Source organism: Hemibagrus wyckioides, linkage group LG05, assembly GCF_019097595.1.
Source record: "Hemibagrus wyckioides isolate EC202008001 linkage group LG05, SWU_Hwy_1.0, whole genome shotgun sequence".
Lineage (NCBI taxonomy): Eukaryota > Metazoa > Chordata > Actinopteri > Siluriformes > Bagridae > Hemibagrus > Hemibagrus wyckioides.
The window spans coordinates 6,895,295-6,919,258 of NC_080714.1; the positions used below are offsets into that span (position 1 = coordinate 6,895,295).

Genomic DNA, 23,964 nt, shown 5'->3' on the forward strand with positions numbered 1-23,964 from the left:
TCCTAGGAGACCCCGGTACTCAGTTTTAATTTGCATCCTCTATAATTTGAGGAAAAATAATAATGATTTAATGTACAGGTTTCCCAGTAAATGCATTAATGTTGCATTAAAACAAAACTGACTTTATTTGATGTCTATGTACTTAAGGATTTTAATAATCAAAGTGCATAACAAAATAGCACTGATTTATAACTTTAAAAAAAAAAACTATTGCATTTAAAGAAAATACATATTGACATGCATATGAAATGTAATATTTTATGATTAATAATAGTCTTAAAATGTTAATGATTAAGTAGATCATTGTTTGAAAATATATATAGATATAGACATATCTCACAGAATCTATAAATCTCTATATACACTATATTGCCAAATGTTTTGGGACACCCCTCCAAATGATTGAATTCAGTGGTTGGGTTTGACCCCTTAGTTCCAGTGAAAGGAACTCTTAATGCTTCAGCATACCAAGACATTTTGGACAATTTCATGCTCCCAACTTTGCGGGAACAGTTTGGGGATGACCCCTTCCTGTTCCAACATGACTGCACACCAGTGCACAAAGAAAGGGCCATAAAGGCATGGATGAGCGAGTTTGGTGTGGAGGAACTTCAGAGAGTCCTGACCTCAACCTGATAGAACACCTTTGGGATGAATTAGAGCGGAGACTGTGAGCCAGGCCTTCACATCCAACATCAGTGACTGACCTCACAAATGCACTTCTAGTGGAATGGACAAAAACTCCCATAAACACACTCCTAAACCTTGTGGAAAGCCTTCCCAGAAGATTTGAAGCTGTTATATATTCCTGTGCATGTAAAGGCAAACATCCCAGTTTTGGTCTGGCTCGCAGTCTCCGCTCTAATTCATCCCAAAGGTGTTCTGTCAGGTTGAGGTCAGGACTCTGTGAAGTTCCTCCACACCAAACTCGACCATCCATGCCTTTATGGACCTTGCTTTGTGCGCTGATGTGCGGAAGGGGTCATCCCCAAACTGTTCCCACAAAGTTTGGGAGCATGCAATTGTCTAAGGGGCCAAGTCCAACACCTGAATTCAATGATTTGGAGGGGTGTCCCAAAACTTTTGGCAAAATATAATGTATCTTCCAGGTTATTTGTAACAAGTATATCTCACCTTTAAATCAATCCGCTGCATGTGAAATCACATTCAGACCAAACTCCGTTACACTAGGTCGCGCTGTTTCTCCTGTTCAGCCTCTGAGTGAGAAGAAGAGAAGATGTTTGTGAATGGACGCACTTTGGACTTCTGGCCAGCGACCAAATCTGCATACTACCGGACTAAGTAGTACACCAGTATAAAACACACACCCCAGTGGCACGTGCGGTGTGTGTGCACTATTATTTAGTGCGGAAGTGTACGGTGTTTTTCTGCAGTGCTTCGACTCTAAACTTCTTTACATATTTCCTTTTTTTTTTTACTTTTTGGATGCACCTCCTGTCGCTTTGAGTTTATTTCTGGTGTGTATGCTTTTAAAATGGTTTATAATGTAACCAGTCGTGTTATTATTATTATTGTGCTCTATTATGAATGAATGAGTGATGTGTAGAGCGCAGTGATTTGTAGAGCACAGGAAGCAGAATCATCATAAATTCATCACCTCAGCTTGCACATGGCTTAACTAAATATAAATCAAGCTTTTGCTCCAAATCTGACCTTGCTAGTGACACTGTTGCTTGCTTAGTCTAAGATGGTATACATTCTGAATACATTGATTTACATCTTCAATAATGATTTTATCCTGGTCAGAGTGGCACATATCCCAGGAATACAGTATGACTGGGACACTGACCCATCACCGGACACTACACACAACACACACACGCTCACTCGCATGTTTATTCCCACCTGAAGGCAGTAGGAGTAGGCCAATTTTTTTTTAGGGAAGTCGGAGGAAACCCCAGTTCAGGTTGGAACCAATGTGCCATCATGCCACCTTTGCAATTACAAATACTAACAAACTAACACGCTAGTTTTCGTATGCATCTGATTCCTAATTATGAATATGATCATCATTTTGTCCCAGAATGGAGCAGCCATTGATGCCTCGGGAATCCGGCCAGTATGTGGCGGAGAGGAGCCGGGATGTATTTGTGGACGAGGATGGTGTTAAGAAGATGGCAGAGATGCTCTACACGCTGAGAGACAGCGAAGCGTTCTCACCCAGTACCTGGAAGTTAATGAACCATCTTGCTCCCTCTCGGGACATGGATGACGCCATTAACTGGGTGCTTGTGACAGACACTATGAACTTCTCCTTCTGGCCTGATAGAGAGGACCAAGAGTGTGAAGTGAATCATAGAGGAACCACATATCGTGGCTACATGTCTCTGTGTGCAGCTGTCACCAGGGCTATGGACGAGGGTAAATGGTGCTATGGGAGGTATTCCAAAGCTTATTTGTGCATCTGGAAAGTCTTTGACCTGGTGGTTTTCTTTCCTCATAGGTGTGCCTATAACTGACCCCGCCTACTTCTCCCAGATGAGTGAGGCTGACCTGGCACATGTCCTTCGCTCAGATAACGACACTCCCATGCCCATGCTGAAGGAGCGTCACCAGGCCCTCACCGAGGCAGGCCGTGTGCTCATGCAGCATGGCGGATCTTTCCGGAGCTTTATAAGCCACGTGGAGAATGATGCTGAGAAAATGATGCGGTACATTGTGGATAACATACCGTCCTACCGGGACGAAGCCACATTTGAGGTATACAGGCGTAGTATGACTGTCTTTCCACGTCATGCTTTCTTACTAATATGACAAGCTACGTTTTTGTGTCTCGTTATCTTACAAGGGGAAGGAATGACTGTAAACAGATATGAAGAATTAGACACTTTGAGACTGTTATTGAAAAAAAATCAACTTTGGGGTGGTAATGATAACGCCACTTCACAGGGGACCACATCACACCACCCTGCTGATGATTATTTTCATATAACTGTCTTTGTTTATGGTTACTTATGTAATTAGCTGGTCACCAAATGAATGTCATGTTGATAAACCAGGGCAAGAGGATTTGCTTCTATAAGAGGGCTCAGATCCTTGTGGCAGATTTCTGGGGGATCATGGAGGCCAGAGGTGAAGGGAACATACGCAACTTTGACTACCTGACCATGTTTGCTGACTACAGAGTGCCACAGGCCCTCGTCTACCTGGGCGCACTACGCTACTCAGATGCTCTCATGGAAGCATTAAAAAAGGGTAAGAGTGGGTTGGGCTGTGTACTTACCATGACCCAGAACTTACTTAGAAAAACTGAAATGGACATGTAAAGGGTGCTCACCATCCTTGAGCCCTGTTACCATAGTCTGTGATAGTCTTATTGCACCTATGAGTTAAAGGAAAAAATTCACCCTGAGCATATGCTATATTGCCAAAAGTTTTGGGACACCCATCTAAATCATTGAATTCAGGTGTTGGGCTCAGCCCCTTAGTTCCAGTGACAGGAACTCTTCAGCATACCAAGACATTTTGGACAATTCCATGCTCCCAACTTTGTGGGAACAGTTTGGGGATGACCCCTTCCTGTTCCAACATGACTGCACACCAATGGCACATGGCAAGGTCCATAAAGACATGGATGAGCGAGTTTGGTGTGGAGGAACTTGACTGACCTCAACCTGATAGAACATCTTTGGGATGAATTAGAGCGGAGATTGTGAGCTAGGCCAAAACTGGGACTTCTGCCTTTACATGCACATAAATGTAATACGGAGTTGACCCGCCCTTTGCAGCTATAACAGTTTCAACTCTTCTGGGGAGGCTTTCCACAAGGTTTAGGAGTGTGTTTATGGGAATTTTTGACCATTCCACTAGAAGTGCATTTGTGAGGTCAGACCCTGGTGTTGGACGAGAAGGCCTGACTCACAGTCATGTTGGAAGAGGAAGGGGTCATCCCCAAACTGTTCCCACAATGTTGGAAACATGCACTTGTCCAGAATGTTTTGGTATGCTGAAACATTAAGAGTTCCTTTCACTAGAACTAAGGGGCCGAGCCCAACCCCTGAAAAACAACACCTGAATTCAGTGATTTGGAGGGGTGTCCCAAAACCTTTATATATAGTGCCAATATAGTGTATTAATCTTTAGAATAAACATGTGATCTTCAGTGTCCTCTAAATAACTTCAGAGTTTGAACTATCTGGGTCTGTTTTTACTTGACACTGTTTACTCGCAATTCCGTTCAGCTGGTTTCCAAATCTTGAACTTTTGAAGCTAATACCACCATCAACACTATCGTTCTTGTCAGTAATCACACGGTAATCTCTCATTACTGTGACATTGAATGACACTGGTACAGCTGAAGGACTTGAGCCTGGTCTTGAATTTAAGTCTGCTTTCTAAATGTTTGTTGCGTACTAGCGTTTGTGACTGGATTAGAGGTGTGTCGAAATAATGTTTGTGTTGTCTTTTCACAAAATTTGACAAGAAATCATTCTTGTTGAGCTTTTGAACGTCCGGTACTTCAGAGTAGAAACGTCACTGTTTTCTGATTCCAGGTGAGTTGTTAAGCTCAGGTGAGAGGAGAGAAGTGGAAATCCGTGGCTGTTCTATCTGGTGCGTGGAGAAGATTAAGAATCACCTGTGGAAACTTGTGAGGGAGAGAGATGGGAAGAGCTGTGCCATAAACTCAGCTCTCATCGACTTTTATCTGTGGCCTTATGCAAAACAACACCATGAAGAGATGGCCCACATTCCCATACACCACACACGTTGTGTATATTACTGAAATGTGTACAGAATGCTTTCATTTATTTGCCCGTAAGCCTTTGCATGTATTTGTTTGAATAAAACTGAGGTAAATGAAAGGACTTCTGTGTCCGTGTGTGTGTGTGTGTGTGTGTGTGTGTCGCAACGCTTTGCTGCTAACAAAATAAATAAAAACCGCATTTGACCCATTCCGGCTCCCGTAGAGACTGTTGCGCACAGTTTGCAGTAACCTACAGCGACTGCACGAGACTTCCAAGAGGTGAAAGTTTATTTGTGTTGTTTAGGCATTGTTCTAGTTAATATAAGGCGATGTTTGGGAAGCATTTGATATAAACTATGTCGATAAAATGCTTACGCAAAAAAATGTTTTTTTTCGAAGAGTGCTTAGTAATGTAAAGTGGAGGCGCGGTGAGCTAGTTTGCTAGCTAGCAAAGGATATTAGCGTTATTAGCAGCTCGAGTAATTAATAGCGCGTGTTTTATTTTACTTAAATACGGAACACACTCACACGTGTTTATGGTGGACCAAACTAACACGTGAAATTTGTTAATATTTTAAAAAGAAGTGAAATGTTTTATAGCTGTGAGGTCCATGTTAGCATCTGTATTGAAGACCCAGTGTTCTAGTGTATGTCATGACTGGGCAGCCCTGCTGATTTATCCTCGCAGAGCCATGACATCATCCTTCCTCGTCTACGTTAACGGGTGTAATCGGAAATGTCATGTCTCTGACCTGTTTATTCCAGACCTACCACAGCAGCACATCTTCATTCCGGCTCCATCATGGCATCAACCTTGATCTCGGTCCCGACCACAGCCTCGCGCTTCGCCCTGCTGCAGGTGGATTCCGACTCGGACACCGACTCCGACACGGGAAAAGCCAAATCCTCTCGAGAAACCGGCAAATCCTCACGCGCAGGGAAATCTGCCGGTGCCAAGAACAACCAGAACACTGACAAAAAGAAAGACAAGAAGAAACGGAAGAAGGAGCAGCAGCAAAGTGAGACCAATGAGGTGACCAAAGGACAAGTCCGTCTTGAAATCTGTGGTCTGTTGAGTTATTATGTGGTTAAATATTTTTCTTTTTCTGGTCAGATGTTGTCCCATCACAAGGGAGTCTTTGTTATACACGATATTGACAAAGGTTTTGGGACACCGCTGCAAATCATTGCTGGTTCAAAGGGGAGCTCCAGTGAAAGGAACTCTTAATGCTTCAGCATACAAAAGCATTTTGGACAATTTCATGCTCCCAGCTTTGTGGGAACAGTTTAGGGATGACCCCTTCCTGTTCCAACATGACCGCACACCAGTGCACAAAGCAAGGTCCATAAAGACATGGATGAGCGAGTTGGTGTGGAGGAACTTCAGAGTCCTGACCTCAACCTTATAGAACACCTTTGGGATGAATTAGAGAGGAGACTGTGAGCCAGACCAAAACTGGGACGTCTGCTTTTACATGCACATGAATGTGATATGGAGCTGCCCTTTGCAGCTATAACGGCTTCAACTCTTCTGGGAAGGCTTTCCACAAGGTTTAGGAGTGTGTTTATGGGAAATTTTGACCCTTCCTCTAGAAGCTCGAATGTTGGATGAGAATGTTGGCCTGACTCGCAGTCTCCGCTCTAATTCATCCCAAAGGTGTTCTATCAGGTTGAGGTGCAGGCCAGTCAAGTTCCTCCACACCAAACTCACTCATCCTTGTCTTTATGGACCTTGCTTTGTGCACTGGTGTGCGGTCATGTTGGAACAGGAAGGGGTCATCCCCAAACTGTTCCCACAAAGTTGGGAGCATGAAATTGTCCAAAATGTCTTGGTATGCTGAAGCATTAAGAGTTCCTTTCACTGGAACTAAAGGGTCAAGCCCAACCCCTGAATTCAATGATTTGCAGGGGTGTCCCAAAACTTTTGGCAATATAGTGTATCTAGTGCCTACTTTGCATCCTATGTCAACCCTGCCATCTGAAGCAGACCAACAAAACCTCTTTCTCTGACACCTTTAACTTCCCTCTTCAAAGCATGGGGGGAAAAAAACAGACCTACGCAGCATGGTGTTTATCTGGGTGACTTCACAGCATTAGAAATCACTTAAGTAAATCTGCTACTGTTTAGTTTATATGAAATTATCTTTAAATAATAACCTGTTAGGTTTATTTATAGTGTTGATTATAGTTTTGCAAGCATTCTTGACCTGAAAAGAAAAAGAAAAAAACACAAATCAAATTATAATGCAGCTACAACAGGCTTGTAAACAGCTTTCGGTAATTTTTTCCCCCGTTGTAATGATGTAACGTGAGCACAAGAAGTCTAGCCACAGCCACTGCTTTTATTTTTTCATAAGCACAGATGATACTGTCATCGATTGGCGATAGTTAGGAGGCACTAGAGGATGAAGACATACTACACATGATCTCATAAACCTGTTTTGAAATACAAAAGAACAATGTTTTTTTCCTGACACACTGTATTTCAGGGAAAACTAAATGAAAATGTACTACTATGGAGTTGAAACTCTTTATTGAATCATAACGTTTCTGCTGTTGAAGGTGTTTCAGTGTGGATACGGGATAGTCTGCACACGTGCAATATTTGGGATAGTCTGCACACGTTAGAGCAGTCTATTGAAATATCACACAAATATACTGGATATGCTTTTTAGAATCTAAGCATGGCCAGTGAAGTTATTAAATATAAATATGTTAAATCTTTTCAAGACTGGTGTTGAGTATCTGTTAGTTTGTTCCTGCTCGACGGTGACGGCTCAGTGGTTCAGGCATTTGGCTATCAGGCTATTGGGGGAATTAGGTGGTGAGTCTCGAATGTAAGCCACTTTGGATGAAGGCATCATCACCAGTTTGTACTCTTAGGTAGGTTTATGGCATTTTGCTGTGTGCTTTATTTCATAGTCATGTATAAAATCCTCAGCTTCAGCTTTTCAAGGTGATCCACCCCCCCACCCTCCTTATACTAACCTATGAAGTGTTTGTGAAAAAATACACTTAACCCTAAAAAGTAAGTAAGTATAATCTTGTAGAAATATTCAATTGAAGCTTTTTTTATACAACAAGGCTGTAAGTTTTGATATCTTTATATCAAGCTTTACAGGATGGATTGTATGTTAATGGTCAAGAGATTCCTTCGCTTTTTTGCAGCTCAGGAACCTTGCCTTTAAGAAGCTGCCTCAAAAATCCTCGGCACCTCCATCTACCTTGACGCTGCAGGGTTTAGCCAACGAGCTGCTTAATTCCAGTGACCGCACGTCCGCTCCACAGGAAAGCTGGCAGGAGTGGAAACAGAGAGATGAGCGGGTAAAAACATCTGCTCTGTAGTCTGACTCTCGGATTCTCACATCAGACTTTAGTGTCTTCCAGTGCTTGTCTTACTCAGGGGATGATATATTTCTGTCAACATTATATATATATATATATGTCTGTTTACAGCTGACCAGCGAGTTGTACGAGGCAGACCTGGAAAAGGCATTAATGCTGAGTAAACTAGAGTTTGAGCAACAGAAAAAGGTAAGCACCTTTACCAACAAACCTTTAAGCAACAAAAACCAAAGTTTTTGTTTCTTATCTTACTTGTACCTTAATGCTGGTCCCAAGCCTGGATAAAATGGGATAGTTGCATCAGAAAGGGATTCTGCTGTGCCAAAATTAAATATGAGGAACGGATGAGCCGCTGCTGTGACCGGGAGCTACAGAAGGTCAACATGTTAAAGTGACACAAAAGGTGCTATATAAATCTTTATTTTGCTGGTTTAATACCAAAGCAATGTTAACAATAAATAAAAGGATTTCTTTAAATGCAGAGCCTCATGAAACTCGGTTACTTAGTTGGTTGACCATTCAATCATTCACTCGGTCACTCAGGTGCTTTCTCATCAGTCATTCACTTTGTTTAACAAATTCAAATGGTGACCTCCTTATATTTCATATATAAAATATAAATATATTTATATTTCTTGTTTGTTTTTCAGCTGTCAAAAAACACTAACAGAAATTGGTTCTTTTTTATTGCTTTTGATAAACTACAACTGCAGAGTGTTCAACCATATATCTGCTTTTTTCATCTCTTAATACAGAACTATGTTATATCAGGCATAACATTATGAGCACTGACAGGTGAAGTGAATAAGACTGATGATCTCCTCATCATGGCACCTGATAGTGGGTGGGATATATTAGGCAGCAAGTGAACATTTTGTCCTCAAAGTTGATGTGTTAGAAGCAGGAAAAATGGACAAGCGTAAGGATTTGAGTGAGTTTGACAAGGGCCAAATTGTGATGGCTAGACCACTGGATCAGAGCATCTCCAAAACTGCAGCTCTTGTGGGGTGTTCCCGGTCTGCAGTGGTCAGTATCTATCAAAAGTGGTCCAAGGAAGGAACAGTGGTGAACCGGCGACAGGGTCATGGACTGCCAAGGCAGTGTCATGCTTTGGGCAATGTTTTGCTGGGAAGCCTTGGGTTCTACCATCCATGTGGATGTTACTTTGACATGTACCACCTACCTAAGCATTGTTACAGACCATGTACACACTTTCATGGAAACAGTATATGTGTCATGCTACAAAGCAAAAAAATGGCACAACAAGAAGTTTAAGGTGAAGTTTAAACTTGGCCTCCAAATTCCTCAAATCTCGATCCAATCGAGCATCTGTGGGATGTGCTGGACAAACAAGTCCGATCCATGGAGGTCCCACCTCGCAACTTGAAGGATCTGCTGTTAACATCTTGGTGCCAGATACCACAGCACACCTTCAGGGATCTAGTGAAGTCCATGCCTCGATGGGTCAGGGCTGTTGTGGTAGCAAAAGAGGGACCAACACAATATTAGGCAGTTGGTCATAATGTTATGCCTGATCGGTATATATCTAGCTTTGATTACTTGACATCACTGTGTGCAGGATGCTGTGAGCGCTGAAACCGCATCACCCAAAGCCAAAGGAGGAGGGAAGAAAGAGAAGAAAAAGAACCAGCAGGGGAAAGACAAACGCATCACAGTGTCTCTGAAAGACTTTCAGCAGGAGGGAAACATGGGTGAGAGTGAGTTTTGTTTGTGTACACGTGACAGAGAGAGATGCGAGAGAGACATGCTAACTGAGCCTTTCTATTGCAGATCCACCGAGTAAGAGGCCAGACAGAGAGGTGAGTTTCAGTGTAGGTAGATACAAGCATAGGAACTGATGGTGAAATCACTGTGTGATCAGGATTGGGATTGATGCATACAATGGATCAGGCTTGTATTTTAGCTGAGATGTAATGCACCCTTACATAGAGTAAATGGAATTGATGTCACTGTACTGATGTATAATACAGAAGTAGTGAGCAGTTCTATTAGGAGGCATATATTTCTTATCAGTGACCATTTTTTCTCTCTCTCTCTCTCTCTCTCTCTCTCTCCCCATCATTCTGTCAGGAGCCTAAACCCGGAAACACAGCGGCGCACGAAAAGAGATTCTTTAACCAACTAGAGGACGACGTAACCCGAATAGTACAGAGGGACAAGCGTCGAGAGCAGTACAGCTGTAGCGCAGGTCAAGAGGTTAACACCTCCTCTGAACAAGAACAGGTCAGAGACACGGTCAGGTGTTCATGAAACTTCAAAGCACTTGAAATCCCACTCACGGGTCAGGCATGAGTGTTTTTAGAAGTGCTCTTACTGAGCTCGCTTACTACGTGAGTCATACATTTAAGCCTCGGACACTGTACACACCGTAGATTCTAATATTATACATTCAGTCTGATGGGTTAAGGTGCATGTACAGTTTAGATGTAGAATTTACTTTTTGAATAATTTTACAGCAATATGGGAGCAGAAAAGGCAGTCCACCGAAGTGGAAAGGGCTCAGGGTGGTGTAAAGGATACACATTGGGTTCTGGTAGCAAATACTCTCCGATTTAATTTGCATTGATTTTGTTTTTATCCTGGTCAACTTTAACCTGGGAATTCCCAAAGCGCTGGTCTTATGTGCTGATAGAAACCAACAAGTAAAGGACTCACTGCTTCCACACACACTGCTAAAACAGTCTGCTGTCACAGACATATGCTAAGGATTTTGTTGTTTAATTTTGTTTCTCTCTCTCTCTCTTTTTCTGTTTCCCTATTTGTCTGTCTCTGTCTCTCTGTCTCTCTCCCAGTCTCTCTGTTTCTGTCTTTCTCTCTTCATCTCTTTCTCCCCTCTCTCTCTCTCTCTCTCTCTCTCTCTCTCTCGCTCTCTCACTCTGTTTCCCTATTTGTCTGTCTCTCTCCCTGTCTGTCTCTCTCTCATGTCTCTCCTCTCTCTCTCTCTCTCTCTCACTCGCTCACTCTGTTTCCCTATTTGTCTGTCTCTTTGTCTTTCTCTCATCACTTTCTCCCCTCTCTCTCTCTCTCACTCACTCACTCTGTTTCCCTATTTGTCTGTCTCTGTCTTTCTCTCATCATCTCTCTCTCTCTCTTTCTCCTCTTTCTTTCTCTCTCTCTCACTCACTCTGTTTCCCTATTTGTCTGTCATCTCTCTCTCTCTCTCTCTCTCTCTCTCTCTCTCACTCTGTTTCCCTATTTGTCTGTCTCTCTCCCTGTCTGTCTCTTTCTTTCTCTCTCTCTCTCTCTCTCTCTCTCACTTGCTCACTCACTCTGTTTCCCTATTTGTCTATCTGTCATCTCTCTCTCTCACTCTGTTTCCCTATTTGTCTGTCTCTCTCTCTCACTCTGTTTCCCTATTTGTCTGTCTCTCTCCCTGTCTGTCTCCCTCTCATGTCTCTCCTCTCTCTTGCTTTCTCTCTCTCACTCTGTTTCCCTATTTGTCTCTCTCTCCCTGTCTGTCTCTTTCTCTCTCTCTCTCTCTCTCTCCTCTCTCTCTCTCTCACTCACTCTGTTTCCCTATTTGTCTATCTGTCATCTCTCTCTCTCTCACTCTGTTTCCCTATTTGTCTGTCTCTCTCTCTTCATGTCTCTCCTCTCTCTCGCTCTCTCTCTCTCTCACTCTGTTTCCCTATTTGTCTGTCATCTCTCTCTCACTCTGTTTCCCTATTTGTCTGTCTCTCTCCCTGTCTGTCTCCCTCTCATGTCTCTCCTCTCTCTTGCTTTCTCTCTCTCACTCTGTTTCCCTATTTGTCTATCTGTCATCTCTCTCTCACTCTGTTTCCCTATTTGTCTGTCTCTCTCCCTGTCTGTCTCTCTCTCATGTCTCTCCTCTCTCTCGCTCTCTCTCTCTCTCACTCTGTTTCCCTATTTGTCTGTCTCTTTGTCTTTCTCTCTCATCACTTTCTCCTCTCTCTCTCTCTCTCTCTGTCTCTGCCTGCTTGGATTTGACCTGATTCTCAGTATATCAACATTCTTTTTCATTCCCTCCTTTCAGGATGTAAGAACTGAACAGTTAAAGTTTGAGCTGGAAAAGAAAGACCAGGAAATAGAAAAATTGAAGAAGACCATTTCTCAGTGGGAGGTAAGCTCATTCGCAATAACCCCCTGACTCAGAATGTGGGGCAAAGAAACACAAGACATGCTGGACACCTGTAGACATGCTGGACACCTGTAGACATGCTGGACACCTGTAGACATGCTGGACACCTGTAGACATGCTGGACACCTGTAGACATGCTGGACACCTGTAGACATGCTGGACACCTGTAGTTTGTAAATGTTAATGAAAAGCATAAGAATTATATATATATATATATATATATATATAGAAAGAGAGAGAGTCTTGTTTACTTTGTCTTACAGGTCCTTCTCATTTCAGTGAAAAAGAATTATGTTAAAATAGTGTGTATTAGATTTCTGACCATTCATATATATATATTTATTTATTTATTTATTCTCCAGGAGAGATATAAAGAAGTGAAGGCAAGAAATGCCCAGTTACTCAAAATGCTTCAACAAGGCGAGAGTAAGTACACAATACACATCAACACACTCAATCACATTACACAGCGCTAGCAGGATGGGGAGAATTGTAAATTAAATCACGCAGGCTCCGGCAAACCTTCCTAATGCGTTTACGCTACAATAAATGTCTCGTTCAGTGAAAGACAAAGCGGAAATCTTGCAGCAAGTAGAGGAGCTTCTGAATATCAAAGAGGAGCTGACAAAACAGGTATGTACGAGTTTCCATTTCATCTGAAAATGAATCCCACGTACATGTTGAATTAAGTAGGATGACCATTGTTAGGTGATGACTAAATGACGACTGCGTTTCCTTTTTGTTTCCATCGCTCAGGTGACGTTACTGCATACGTCATTAGAACAAGAGAGGTCAAAGGTGAAGGGATTACAGTCGGAACAACCGAAACATCAAGTAAGTGCCGATTTAATCTGTGTCAAATCCGTCCACCGCTGCGTAAGTGCTTTTCTCCTGCACATTCAGAACAGAACAAACTCTTTATTTTTCCAGAGATGGTAATAAGAGCAACCGCTTTGTGAGAAAGAAGTTTCATTTTGTTCGTTTGTCTCATTGGCTTTTTATAACCTGCTGCAATAATAAAGGCTTTTTGTGGATTTTATAAGCAGGGGAAAAAACTAGTATTGTTTGCGTACAGATTAGAGACTCACACCCACTGTAATAGCTGTTGTTAGATTGTTTATGATTGGGTTGTCTTGCATTTAAAGGCTTTGGGTGAAGGTTAATGGCAGAATATTTTCAGTCCAAAAACCTGGTTGCATCTGCAAGCTTGGCTGCACGTAGATGTCTGACGTGAGAACTGTTTTTAATCCTCTGTTCGAGTTACATGTACGGGCTTTGGGTGAGGTTTAATGGCATGACATCTGCCCAACACCTGGCTGCCTTCTAACAGGAGGTTATGAGGTTGCAGCTGTGCTTGTAGTGAAAATTGTACAGCATGTGACTGTGATCTAAACAGCACATGGGATATAATTCAGTCTCCAGCAGCAGCATCAGATGTGTGCGTTTTGGTGAAGATGATAAACTATGTGTGGCTCAAATTTTAACACAGGAAATGGTTTTTATTTCCCTCCACTGATGGAACATGATGATTTGGATGTTTATTTCTGTACTTTAAGTGAATGTCCAATACGTGAGCTAACAACAACTTCTCCTCCTCTTCCTCAGACCAACCGGAAGGGCAAGAAAGGATCAGAGGGAGATTTATGAAGATGGACATTATGAACAGTTTTATTCTCCAGCTAACACACACCCCACTTGTTCAGCTCAGCTCATCTCGCACACACATACATACATCTTCCTGTCTCTCCATGACTGTAGTCTTATTTGCTTCATAACGATTATGTGGGTTGCCTTTGTGCTGCTAGGTTTAGAAATCATCCAGAAACTTCTGTATTTTGTTCTTTTCTTTTGAAAGAAGGATTCAGTATTTGCTTGGTATTTTGAGTGATGTGCAGTGGCTGGTGGATATGATGTGATTTAACCAGGGTTTGAGTTTCCCAGAAGCATTACGAACTGCTGACATTCACTTTATGCTATTATAAATGCTGTCACTGAGCAAGATTTATATTGTTGATAAAAGCTGGACCCAGGATCCATCCTGAGCCACAAACAGGACTAAATCAGTATAAATGAGCAACTTCTACTAACACAATTTAGTGTCTTGTGTCATTTTGTCTGGAATGGTCTGCCAGCTGCTGCTGATAAAAAGTGCCAGGGCATTTCATCCACAAAGTGAACCATCCACTTTACTCTGTACTTCACTAAGAGTGGAAGGGTGTACTTTTAAGTTCTTTTTAATAAAGACGCCAATCTACTTTTTCAAAGAATAAACGGTTTATCGTTTTTTTGTCTTTGTTCATGAGCTGGGTGGGTTGAAGCAGAGTTCTTGTCTTTTCACAGACCTGTTTATTAAAGCCAAACATCTAATATAATGGTGTATTCTGTATGATTTTGCTGAATTAAGAGAACAACATGGACAAAAAAAATAGTTTGTAATCTTTCAACATGTGTAAAGAGAGAAAAACATGTTTATGCACACTGATCAAACATAACATTATGACTGCCTGCCTAATATTGTGTTTGTCCCCATTATGCTGCCAAAACAGCCCTGACCTGTCAAGGGATGGACTCCACTAGATCCCTGAAGGTGTGCTGTGGTATCTGGCACCAAGATGTTAGCAGCGGATCCTTTAAGTCCTGTAAGTTGTGAGGTGGGGCCTCCTTGGATCGGACTTGTTTGTCCAGCACATCCCACAGACGCTTGATTGGATTTGGAGAATTTGGAGGCCAAGTGAACACCTCAAACTCGTTTAAACCATTTTTGCTTTGTGGCATGGTGCATTATCCTGTCAAGAGAGGCCACTGCCATCAGGAAATACTGTTTCAATGAAAGGGTGTACATGGTCTGCAACAATGCTTAGATAGGTGGTATGTGTCAAAGTAACATCCACATGGATGGTAGAACCCAAGGTTTCCCAGCAGAACATAACCCAAAGCATGACACTGCCTCCGCCGGCTTGACTTCTTCATCCTGGTGTCATAAATTCCCCTAATAAGTGAATTATACGCACCCGGCCATACACGCGATGTAAAAGAAAATGTGATTCATCAGATCAGGCCACCTTCTTCCATTGCTCTCATGCTGACTTGCCCATTGTTGTCGTTTTCGACATTGCACAGGGGTCAGCATGGGCATCCTGACTGGTCTGTGGCTATGCAGCCCCATACACAACAAACTGTGATACACTGTGTATTCTGACACCTTTCTATCAGAACCAGCATTACCTTCTTCAGCAATTTGAGTAACAGTAGCTCGCCTGTTGGATCGGATCACACGGGCCAGCCTTCGCTCTCCATGTGCATCAGCGAGCCTTGGCCGCCCATGACCTTGTCACCGGTTCACCACTGGGACCACTTTTGATAGATACTGACCACTGCAGACCAGGAACACCCCACAAGAGCTGCAGTTTTGGAGATGCTCTGATCCAGTGGTCTAGCCATCACAATTTGGCCCTTCAATTCAAACTCTCTCAAATTCTTACTCTTGTTAATTTTTCATGCTTCTAACATCAACTTTGAGGACAAAATGTTCACTTGCTGCTTAATATATCCCACCCACTAACAGCTGCCATGATGAGGAGATCATCAGTGTTATTCACTTCACCTCTGTGTTCATAATGTTATGCCTGAGAGAGTGAGAGTGTTAGTGGTTAGTGTATTCATCACATTTATTACACACTAGGTTAAAAATAAGTGGATAAATTCTTATTGTACGCATTTTTCTCTGAAAAAGACAAAAGGACAAACTCCAGTTTTATTTTAATTGCAGTTTCTTTTGAACAAGTGAATTGTGAGTGTTGAAACTGTTTGTCTATAATGTATATAAGAACATGTTGGATAGATGCGTTGCAGTTAGCGGTGGTATGTCACGTGACCCGATGATGACCAGCGCTGTTGGTGATGCTGAACTTGTGCACGCGGTCAAATAAATATAAGTTTAAATGTCACACTGATAAAAACCTGGCCTTTTACAACTTAAATATTAACAGCATTAAGTTAAAAAAAATGAGTTTTGCTAGAGTAAAAGCTCATCTTTTTTCCATTTTCCCTCTTTCCCGTGCGCTGTATGCTGGACTCGGGACACTTACGTCAACAGAAAGAGTTGCCAGATTGGCGAATTATAACCTTTCGACTCAACTCGATCTTTGTAAACCTCTTGCACTATAAATACGCTTTTAATTATAGGGAAACATAAGAATACTATGAAGTACAATACAATAAGAATTTGTTTATAGCTAGTCAGTGGTTTTCAAATGATTAAAATAAAATGATTGCGAATGAGTCAAATCTGGCAACCCAGATAGGAGGGGGGGAGAGAGAGACGGAGAGGAAGGATTTGCAGATTTGCTCCCAGCATCATGAGCAGTGTTGGAGCATCACAGCACGCACAGCACTCCTGACCGCGAATGCACCGTGATCGTTACCGAGTGCACGCGCTGTCTGTGCGCATGAGAGGCGCCGAGGCCCCGCTTTCCGGTATGTAGGATCCAGAGCCATGAAAATGCTGCGCCTCCGGAGCCCGAGCGTGTCCTCGCTCAGCCGGGAGATCCACTGCACCGTGCGCCTGCTGGACGACTCGGAGATCGCCTGCAGCATCCAGGTACGCGCGACCCAAGGAGACGCCATGGCTATGTTTATCTGGGAAAAAATATATATCCCATGTGTTTCTAGCACGTGTTTTTAGATGACTGTGGGGTTCACAATGAGTCCAGCTTGTTTACTGTTGGAGGTGAACCTGCTGATGATTCGTCAGTTTTTTTGCCTTTTATGTTCACGCGCACTCACCAAACTGCACAGCATTAGATATCTTAATGGGATAGTATTGGATTCTAGCTTATCATAATAACGTTAAATTGGAAGGATCTTACAATAAGCAAGGTAATAAGATGCTGCTCCTCCAATGCTCTTTAAGTCTGGGGGTTTAGGTGGGTCTGAGAGACAATTTACATCCCAGTCATGTCACCAATTGTTGTTGAATGTATTTTGCCCCTCAGCAGCACAGAATGACTGCATTTCATCAATACTGATTAACTGTTTAATTATTATTATTGTGTTTATTCATTGGAGCTTAAGCCACATCCCTGAATTTGTGTCTTTCCAAGCTGAATCAACATACTCTAAACCATTAATGCTTGCAAATGATCAGAAACAAAAAAAAAACAAGCCGTGTTTTAATCAGTGTTGCATGCTTAATAAGTCACCAAATGAGGTCGTAGGCTAATTTGCATATTCAGTGATTTGTCAAGATCAGTGGCATATCGAAATGTCTTACATTAAGAATATATTGAGAAGAACTTTGTTGTAGAAAGAAGAGATCTTTGGATATGGAACCACAAACTAGTTGTTGATAGTGAGTGTTCAGGGATATTGGTGTAAAGGAAACGGTTACAGATGGAATAACTCATTTTTATCATTCTTCAATATTGTCATGATTAGATGTCATTGATTAGTAGTTGAGAGCAGTGGTGATCATTGATTGGTTGTTAGAAACAGTGGCACTCAATGATTGGGAACAGTGGTGATCACTGATTGGTTGTTGAAAACACTGGTCATCAGAAATTGGATGGTGGGAACAATGGTGATCACTGATTGGTTGTTGGGGAAAAGGTGGGGATCATTTGTTGGTTGGTATGGAAAAAAGTGGTGTTCATTGATTAATTATTGGAAACAATGGTCATTAGAAATTGGATGGTGGGAATAATGGTGATCAGTGATTGGTTGTTTGGGAAAAAGTGGTGATCAGTGATTGGTTGTTTGGGGAAAAACTGGTGTTCATTGATTAATTGTTAAAAACAATGGTCATCAGAAATTGGATGGTGGGAACATTGGTGTAAAGGAAGCGGTTACAGATGGAATAACTCATTTTTATTATTCTTCAGTATTGTTATGATTAGATGTCATTGATGTCATTAGTAGTTGAGAGCAGTGGTGATTATTGATTGGTTGTTGGGGAAAAAATGGTGATTATTGATTAATTGTTGAAAACAATGGTCATCAGAAATTGGATGGTGGGAAAAATGGTGATCAGTGATTAGTTTCTGAAAAAAAGTAGTGGTCAGTGATTGGTTGTTTGGGGAAAAAGTGGAGATCATTGATTTGTTGTTTGGGAAAAAGTGGTGGTCAGTGTTTAATTGTTGGAAACAATGGTCATCAGAAATTGAATGGTGGGAACAATGATGATCAGTGATCGGTTTCTGGGAAAAAATAGTGGTCAGTGATTGGTTGTTTGGAAAAGGTCATGTTAAATGATTGGATATTGGGAAAAAATACTGGTCAGTGATTGGTTGTTTGGAAAAAGTCATGTTAAATGATTGGATATTGGGGAAAAATAGTGGTCAGTGATTGGTTGTTTAGAAAAGGTCATGTTAAATGATTGGATATTGGGAAAAAATACTGGTCAGTGATTGGTTGTTTGGAAAAAGTCATGTTAAATGATTGGATATTGGGGAAAAATAGTGGTCAGTGATTGGTTGGTTGGAAAAAGTCATGTTAAATGATTGGATATTGGGGAAAAAATAGTGGTCAGTGATTGGTTGGTTGGAAAAAGTCATGTTAAATGATTGGATATTGGGAAAAAAGTGATTGTTTGGGAAAAAGTGCAGATCATTGATTGTTGGGAAAAAATTGTGATAATTGATTGGTTGTTGGGGGGAAAGTGATGGTGAGTGATTAGTTGTTGGGAATGGTGATCGACAATCAGTCATTGGAAATGAGTTAGGAGAAGTGTTAGGCTTTATACGCTCACTAGTGATGAATCGACTAAACCTGTTCTGTAAACTTGCATAATCAGCAGCGTTGATGTGACCCCTAGAACCCTATCAAGTGCAGGACAGTCGCTAACGTCTGCTGAAAATGCTGCTAGTGTCAAAAAGTCAGCAAACTAAGCAAGTTTTATATTGGGAAGACTGCAACCAGCAAATAAAATATTTACCACAATCACAAGTATGTTTTTTATGGCATGGATGTCTTGAACATTGGTAAACATTTTTAGCCTCTCTTGTTCCTCTGCTACTCTAAATCCCATCTAATATTAATAAAATCATATCTGAAAAATATAAGTCGTTCCCTTCAGCATCTCCAGTGTTTGCTAATATTAATCAGTAACACGAGCAGACTGAGACAAGGGAGTGGCAACCTTCTGATGAATGTACTGAGATCGTGTTTCTTTTTTTTGGGGTCAGCTCTTCTTCATTTTCTTTATGAGAAAATGACCTTAACTGTGCTTCTACCCCGTCTTTAAAACTCTTTTGTGCAGTTTGCTGTTAAAAGTGGAACCTTTTTGTTTCAGACTAATGAATTTTTCAGATCACCAGAAAGCCATAATGGTTTCTTGTCCTGTGATGGATTTCTGCTGCATATTTTATGACTATCCTTGCTCTGTTCTCTCCCATCAGCTGCCTTTTCCCACGATCTGATCTAATAGTTTCTGTCCTACCCTCTGTATCTGTAATACACTGTCCCGAGCTGGACACCGTGCATATAATACTGCTGGTTAAAGAGAGGCATTGTGTGTTAGTCCTCTTCTCAGGGAAGGGAAACCGTCAGAAAAGGTGTTGAATTTCGGTAAGGATCTTTAAATATGCAGTATGTGCGCTTGTTTGTGGCTGGTTTCTTCTACTGCAAAAGCCTATTTACATAGGACATGACTGTTATGGGAAATGTGCGGACTTAAAAACCACATAGACTTTTGAAATAGTAGAACAGACCAGAAACCTGAGATAAACTCAACGCTTTGTTCAGTTATTTCTATGCATGCAGGTCGCTTGCTTTTGTGGCCTTTTAGGACGTTTTGCTGAGCATGTGAAATAGCAGAGGCTCTGAAAGCTTCATTCCTTGGACAAATTAAACATATAGTCTTTGTGGCAGGAAGTTCAATAGAATATACCAGGCTTTATGTGTCCTGAGGGAAAGTATATTCAGTTTCTACCTATAGTTGAGGCCAGAAATTTCCATACACTTGAGTCACTAAAGTCATTCAGACTTTCCAAGACTTTGGTGTGGAATGATTGCTCAATACTTCCTGACAGATCCGGTGTAATTCAGTCAGGTTTCTTGTGGTTCAGACATGAGTTTCAGGTCTGGCTTTGTGCTGACCATGCCAATATTTTCACAAGAGTAGCTCTCAGCTCGATGCTACCACCACTGTGCTTCACATTCCTTCACCATGCTATAGGTGATGTGCTCACTGTTCTCCTCTTGGTTGTTTTTATGACCATGCTATCATCAAATATGTTGATCCTTAAAGACTAGAACATTCAATAATCTGTGAATGATTGTCATTACCTGGTCAGATTTTTGGTGTACAGCCTTCTCTGTTGCAGTTATACCATAATTTTTTTCCCCGTCCTTTTGCTAACAGCTTTAAAAGCGCTCTTTTGGATTTGCAATCAGTCTCATTTATTTTCCAGGACATTGCCCTGAGCTTGTTTTGATAGCTCATTGTTCTTCAGTATGTTCCAGCAACAAGCTTGGAGGCCTTCCAGGAACATTTTTATTTATATATTTCATTATTTAGAGATCACATGACACTTTAATCGCACTCAGACGGATTCCTTTCAACTAATTACTTGACGTCTGATTCGCACCGGGTCCCATTTAGGGCTTCGACAGCAACAGGGGTGAATACTTCTGCCCGGCGCTGTAATAAAAGGACTGTTCTGTCAGTTTTCCTTAAGCGCTGAATGAAAGTGAGCCAATGTTTAGCTATGAGAAATACTCTTGTCTCAGTGGGCCACACACTCTTCCCAGTTCATCATTAACTGGAACTTCTCCCAGGTTCTGTCTGACTCAGCAAGCGTACAGCAGGCATGAGGGGAAGTGACAAATGAACATGGTCAACATGGGAACGGGAACGTCTGACCGTGATGTACATTTGTTCACAGAGCTTACGTAAGAAGGTTCACGGGAAAAAAATGGATTGCACATGATAGCAAAAGTAGGTCTTGGACAGAAGAGTGGCTCAGTATATACATACACTAGATGGGGGTGTACGCTTAAAATCCGTCATTTAAAGCTAAGAATTGTTTAGAGTAGTGTTATTTCTAGCAGTCTTCTGAAAAAGTCTGTCTCTTTATACTACAATGATTCCCATTTCCTCTTCTACTAGTTTACTAATTATCCCCTCACAATGCTAGACTGTTAAAATTGATATAAAAAAGCATTTTCGCTGAAAGTAAAGCTTCACTTCTGATGTATCTGTCGCTGTTTTACTGACTTGTGAACGTGGACTGGTGGTGAGCATGAACCAGCCGATCATGGCGCAGGAGTTTTAAATACAGTTGGGGAAAAATGAACATATTTGAGAGGTTGAGTTGTTGTCTTTATGACAACTTTCTGTCCTTAGCTCTGTGTAGTTGTATTTGTATTGTAGCTATATGTTGTTATGTTGTCTTATTTAGCGCTAGGGTCCTGGAGTCTCATTTCACCATGTACTGTGTCAGGTATATATGGTTGAAATGACAATAAAAGCTTTCTGACTTGAACTCTTTCTGGATGATCACAACTGTGCAGAAGCAACAGAAACCAAGGTATAGTCAAAGAAGTAAGTTGAAAACAGTCGGCTTTTACACTGAGGTGTCCAAAGGATCCACTCAAGACCTTATACTGTTTGTTCAGTAATAGTATTGGCTTCTAAAATTAACACAAATTACAAATGACATTCGATTTGCGTGCCAGTTTTGGTGGCAGATTAGCGAAGCAAAGCTTGCTATGTACACTCTTCAGAGGCATCAGTGACCTCTGTTACTTCCTTCCAAGCTTTCTTTGTCTTCGTAATGACTCTAGACACATATAATGAAAGATTGTATATAACAGGATAAAAAATAAATAGTAAATCAGGTAGGAACTAAAGTTGAATAAGGAACTGAAGAAACATCGGACTATCCGTGAATTTGTTCTGAGCAATCGGTCCGGCCAAGAGTTTGGAGCTTTTCACTTTACAACATCCTAAAGACAAAGTTAAATGTCATCTTTAATGAAATTATGACTCAAAGAAAATGAATTAATTATACTGTTATAACTGAGCCTTTATTTTCTTTATTTTTTCCTTTTCATAGCTAGCACAACACTGAGATAACTTCTTTTCCAATACAACTGCATATCAACATTACAGCGACGAGCGCCCTCTAGCGGTCATCTTTTATTTCGGGGTGCTTCGGGGTGCTACACCTGCGTTAGAGTTATTCTGCCACTGTTTCTGTACTACATGATGATGATTCACGTGCATTTTAATCAGATTTGACCTGCTCAATCTGCCAAATGTCGTAGAACTGCACCGAACTAACACACACACATTCAACACCGGGCATAACATTATGACCACCTGCATAATATTGTGTTGGTCCCCCTTTTTGCTGCTAAAACAGCCCTGACCTATCATGCACTGTGTATTCTGACACCTTTCTATCAGAACCAGCATTAACTTCTTCAGCAGTTTGAGCAGCAGTAGCTCGTCTGTTGGATCGGATCACACGGGCCAGCCTTCACTCCCCACGTGCTTCAGTGAGCCTTGGCCGCCCATTACCTTGTCGCAGGTTCACCACTGTTCCTTCCTTGGACCACTTTTGATAGATACTGACCACTGCAGACCGGGAACACCCCACATGAGACATGCTCTCATCCAGTCGTCTAGCCATCACAATTTGGCCCTTGTCAAACTCGCTCAAATCCTTACACTTGCCTAATTTTCCTGCTTCTAACACATCAACTTTGAGGACAAAATGTTCACTTGCTTGCTCAATGCTGCTATTGTAAGTGTACATATGTTTACAAAACCCCTTTTACTGTTTACAGTCCTCTTATTTGCACAATGCTAAATGCACACTGTCTGTACACTGATCAACGCTATTTTACGTATCTGTCCTGTAGCGCATTGTATTGTCTGTTTTGCACTGTTTGCGCTAGCTTGCACACTATGCACTTTATATGGCTGGAACATTGTACTCTTTAGTCCTTAGCTCTGTGTTGTTTCATGTAAGCACCAGGGTCCTAGAGAAACGTTGCACAATGTATTTCAATGTAATTCACAATGTACTACATCAGCTATATAACGGTAAAATTTTCAATTCAGTTTATTTGTGTAGCGCTTTTAACAATGGACATTGTCTCAAAGCGGCTTTACAGAAGTATAAGAAACATAGAAAAAGTTTTAAGTTATAGTTCCCTCAAATTTATCCTTAATGAGCAAGCCCGAGGCGAGGAAAAACTCCCTGTGATGATATGAGGAAGAAACCTTGAGAGGAACCAGACTCAGAAGGGAACCACATCCTCATTTGGGTGACACTGGACATGTAAATAATGTAAATGTAAATAATGTCCTTTCTACAACAGCAACCAAGGGCTTATGGGGAACTATTAGGTCAGTGTAGGTTCTGAGTTCATTACTGACCTAGTACTAAGTGCTGGTTGTAGCTAAATAAATAAATAAATAAATAAATAAATAAATAAAAATAAAAAAGCACTAACCTTGCTTTTAGGTTTCTGTTCTGGACATCAAGCAACTTAGAGGCAAGAACCTTGACAGTGTGACCTGTCCTTGCTTGCTGTTCCAGCTTTGATATCAAAAACGGAATTCATCGACTAAACATTTCTATTTTTATTTATCTCACGTTTCACCCATTCCGAATCGCCTCATCCGCAGAAACGTATCTCTCTCTCCGGTTCTCTGGTTCTCCCCGTGTACGTCCTGAGAGCGCCCGGATTGGGTGTTGTGGTACAGGCATTCTTTCATGTGGCTATAAATAGACGTTATGCTATTCTTATCCTCCACCCAGTCCTTTGATGATTTTCCGCTATG

At 41.5% G+C, this 23,964-nt stretch overlaps 3 protein-coding genes across 4 annotated transcripts in view; all 3 read left to right on the top strand.

Moving 5' to 3' along the window:
• Positions 1–1,091: 1,091 nt before the first annotated feature.
• qng1 (Q-nucleotide N-glycosylase 1) lies at positions 1,092–4,826 on the top strand. The gene is made up of 5 exons (XM_058389997.1): positions 1,092–1,478; positions 2,045–2,382; positions 2,465–2,721; positions 3,021–3,216; positions 4,515–4,826. Exons 2-5 carry the CDS (start codon positions 2,046–2,048, stop codon positions 4,742–4,744), a joined length of 1,020 nt encoding a protein of 339 aa, XP_058245980.1. The 5' UTR covers positions 1,092–1,478; position 2,045; the 3' UTR covers positions 4,745–4,826.
• Positions 4,827–4,863: 37 nt separating this feature from the next.
• Positions 4,864–14,441, top strand: gkap1 (G kinase anchoring protein 1). The gene is made up of 12 exons (XM_058389995.1): positions 4,864–4,984; positions 5,471–5,738; positions 7,874–8,029; positions 8,162–8,239; positions 9,630–9,762; positions 9,842–9,870; positions 10,142–10,294; positions 12,066–12,152; positions 12,533–12,596; positions 12,733–12,803; positions 12,927–13,004; positions 13,776–14,441. The coding sequence occupies exons 2-12, from the start codon at positions 5,508–5,510 to the stop codon at positions 13,815–13,817; spliced, it is 1,122 nt and encodes a 373-aa protein (XP_058245978.1). The 5' UTR covers positions 4,864–4,984; positions 5,471–5,507; the 3' UTR covers positions 13,818–14,441.
• A 2,062-nt stretch (positions 14,442–16,503) lies between these two features.
• frmd3 (FERM domain containing 3) overlaps positions 16,504–23,964 on the top strand; it is a 52,808-nt gene continuing 45,347 nt past the window's right edge. For both annotated transcript variants that reach the window (XM_058390498.1, XM_058390500.1), the window contains exon 1: positions 16,504–16,770. In XM_058390498.1, the coding sequence (XP_058246481.1) occupies positions 16,666–16,770 (105 nt within the window). In that variant the 5' untranslated portion in view covers positions 16,504–16,665. The remainder of the gene's footprint in view (positions 16,771–23,964) is intronic.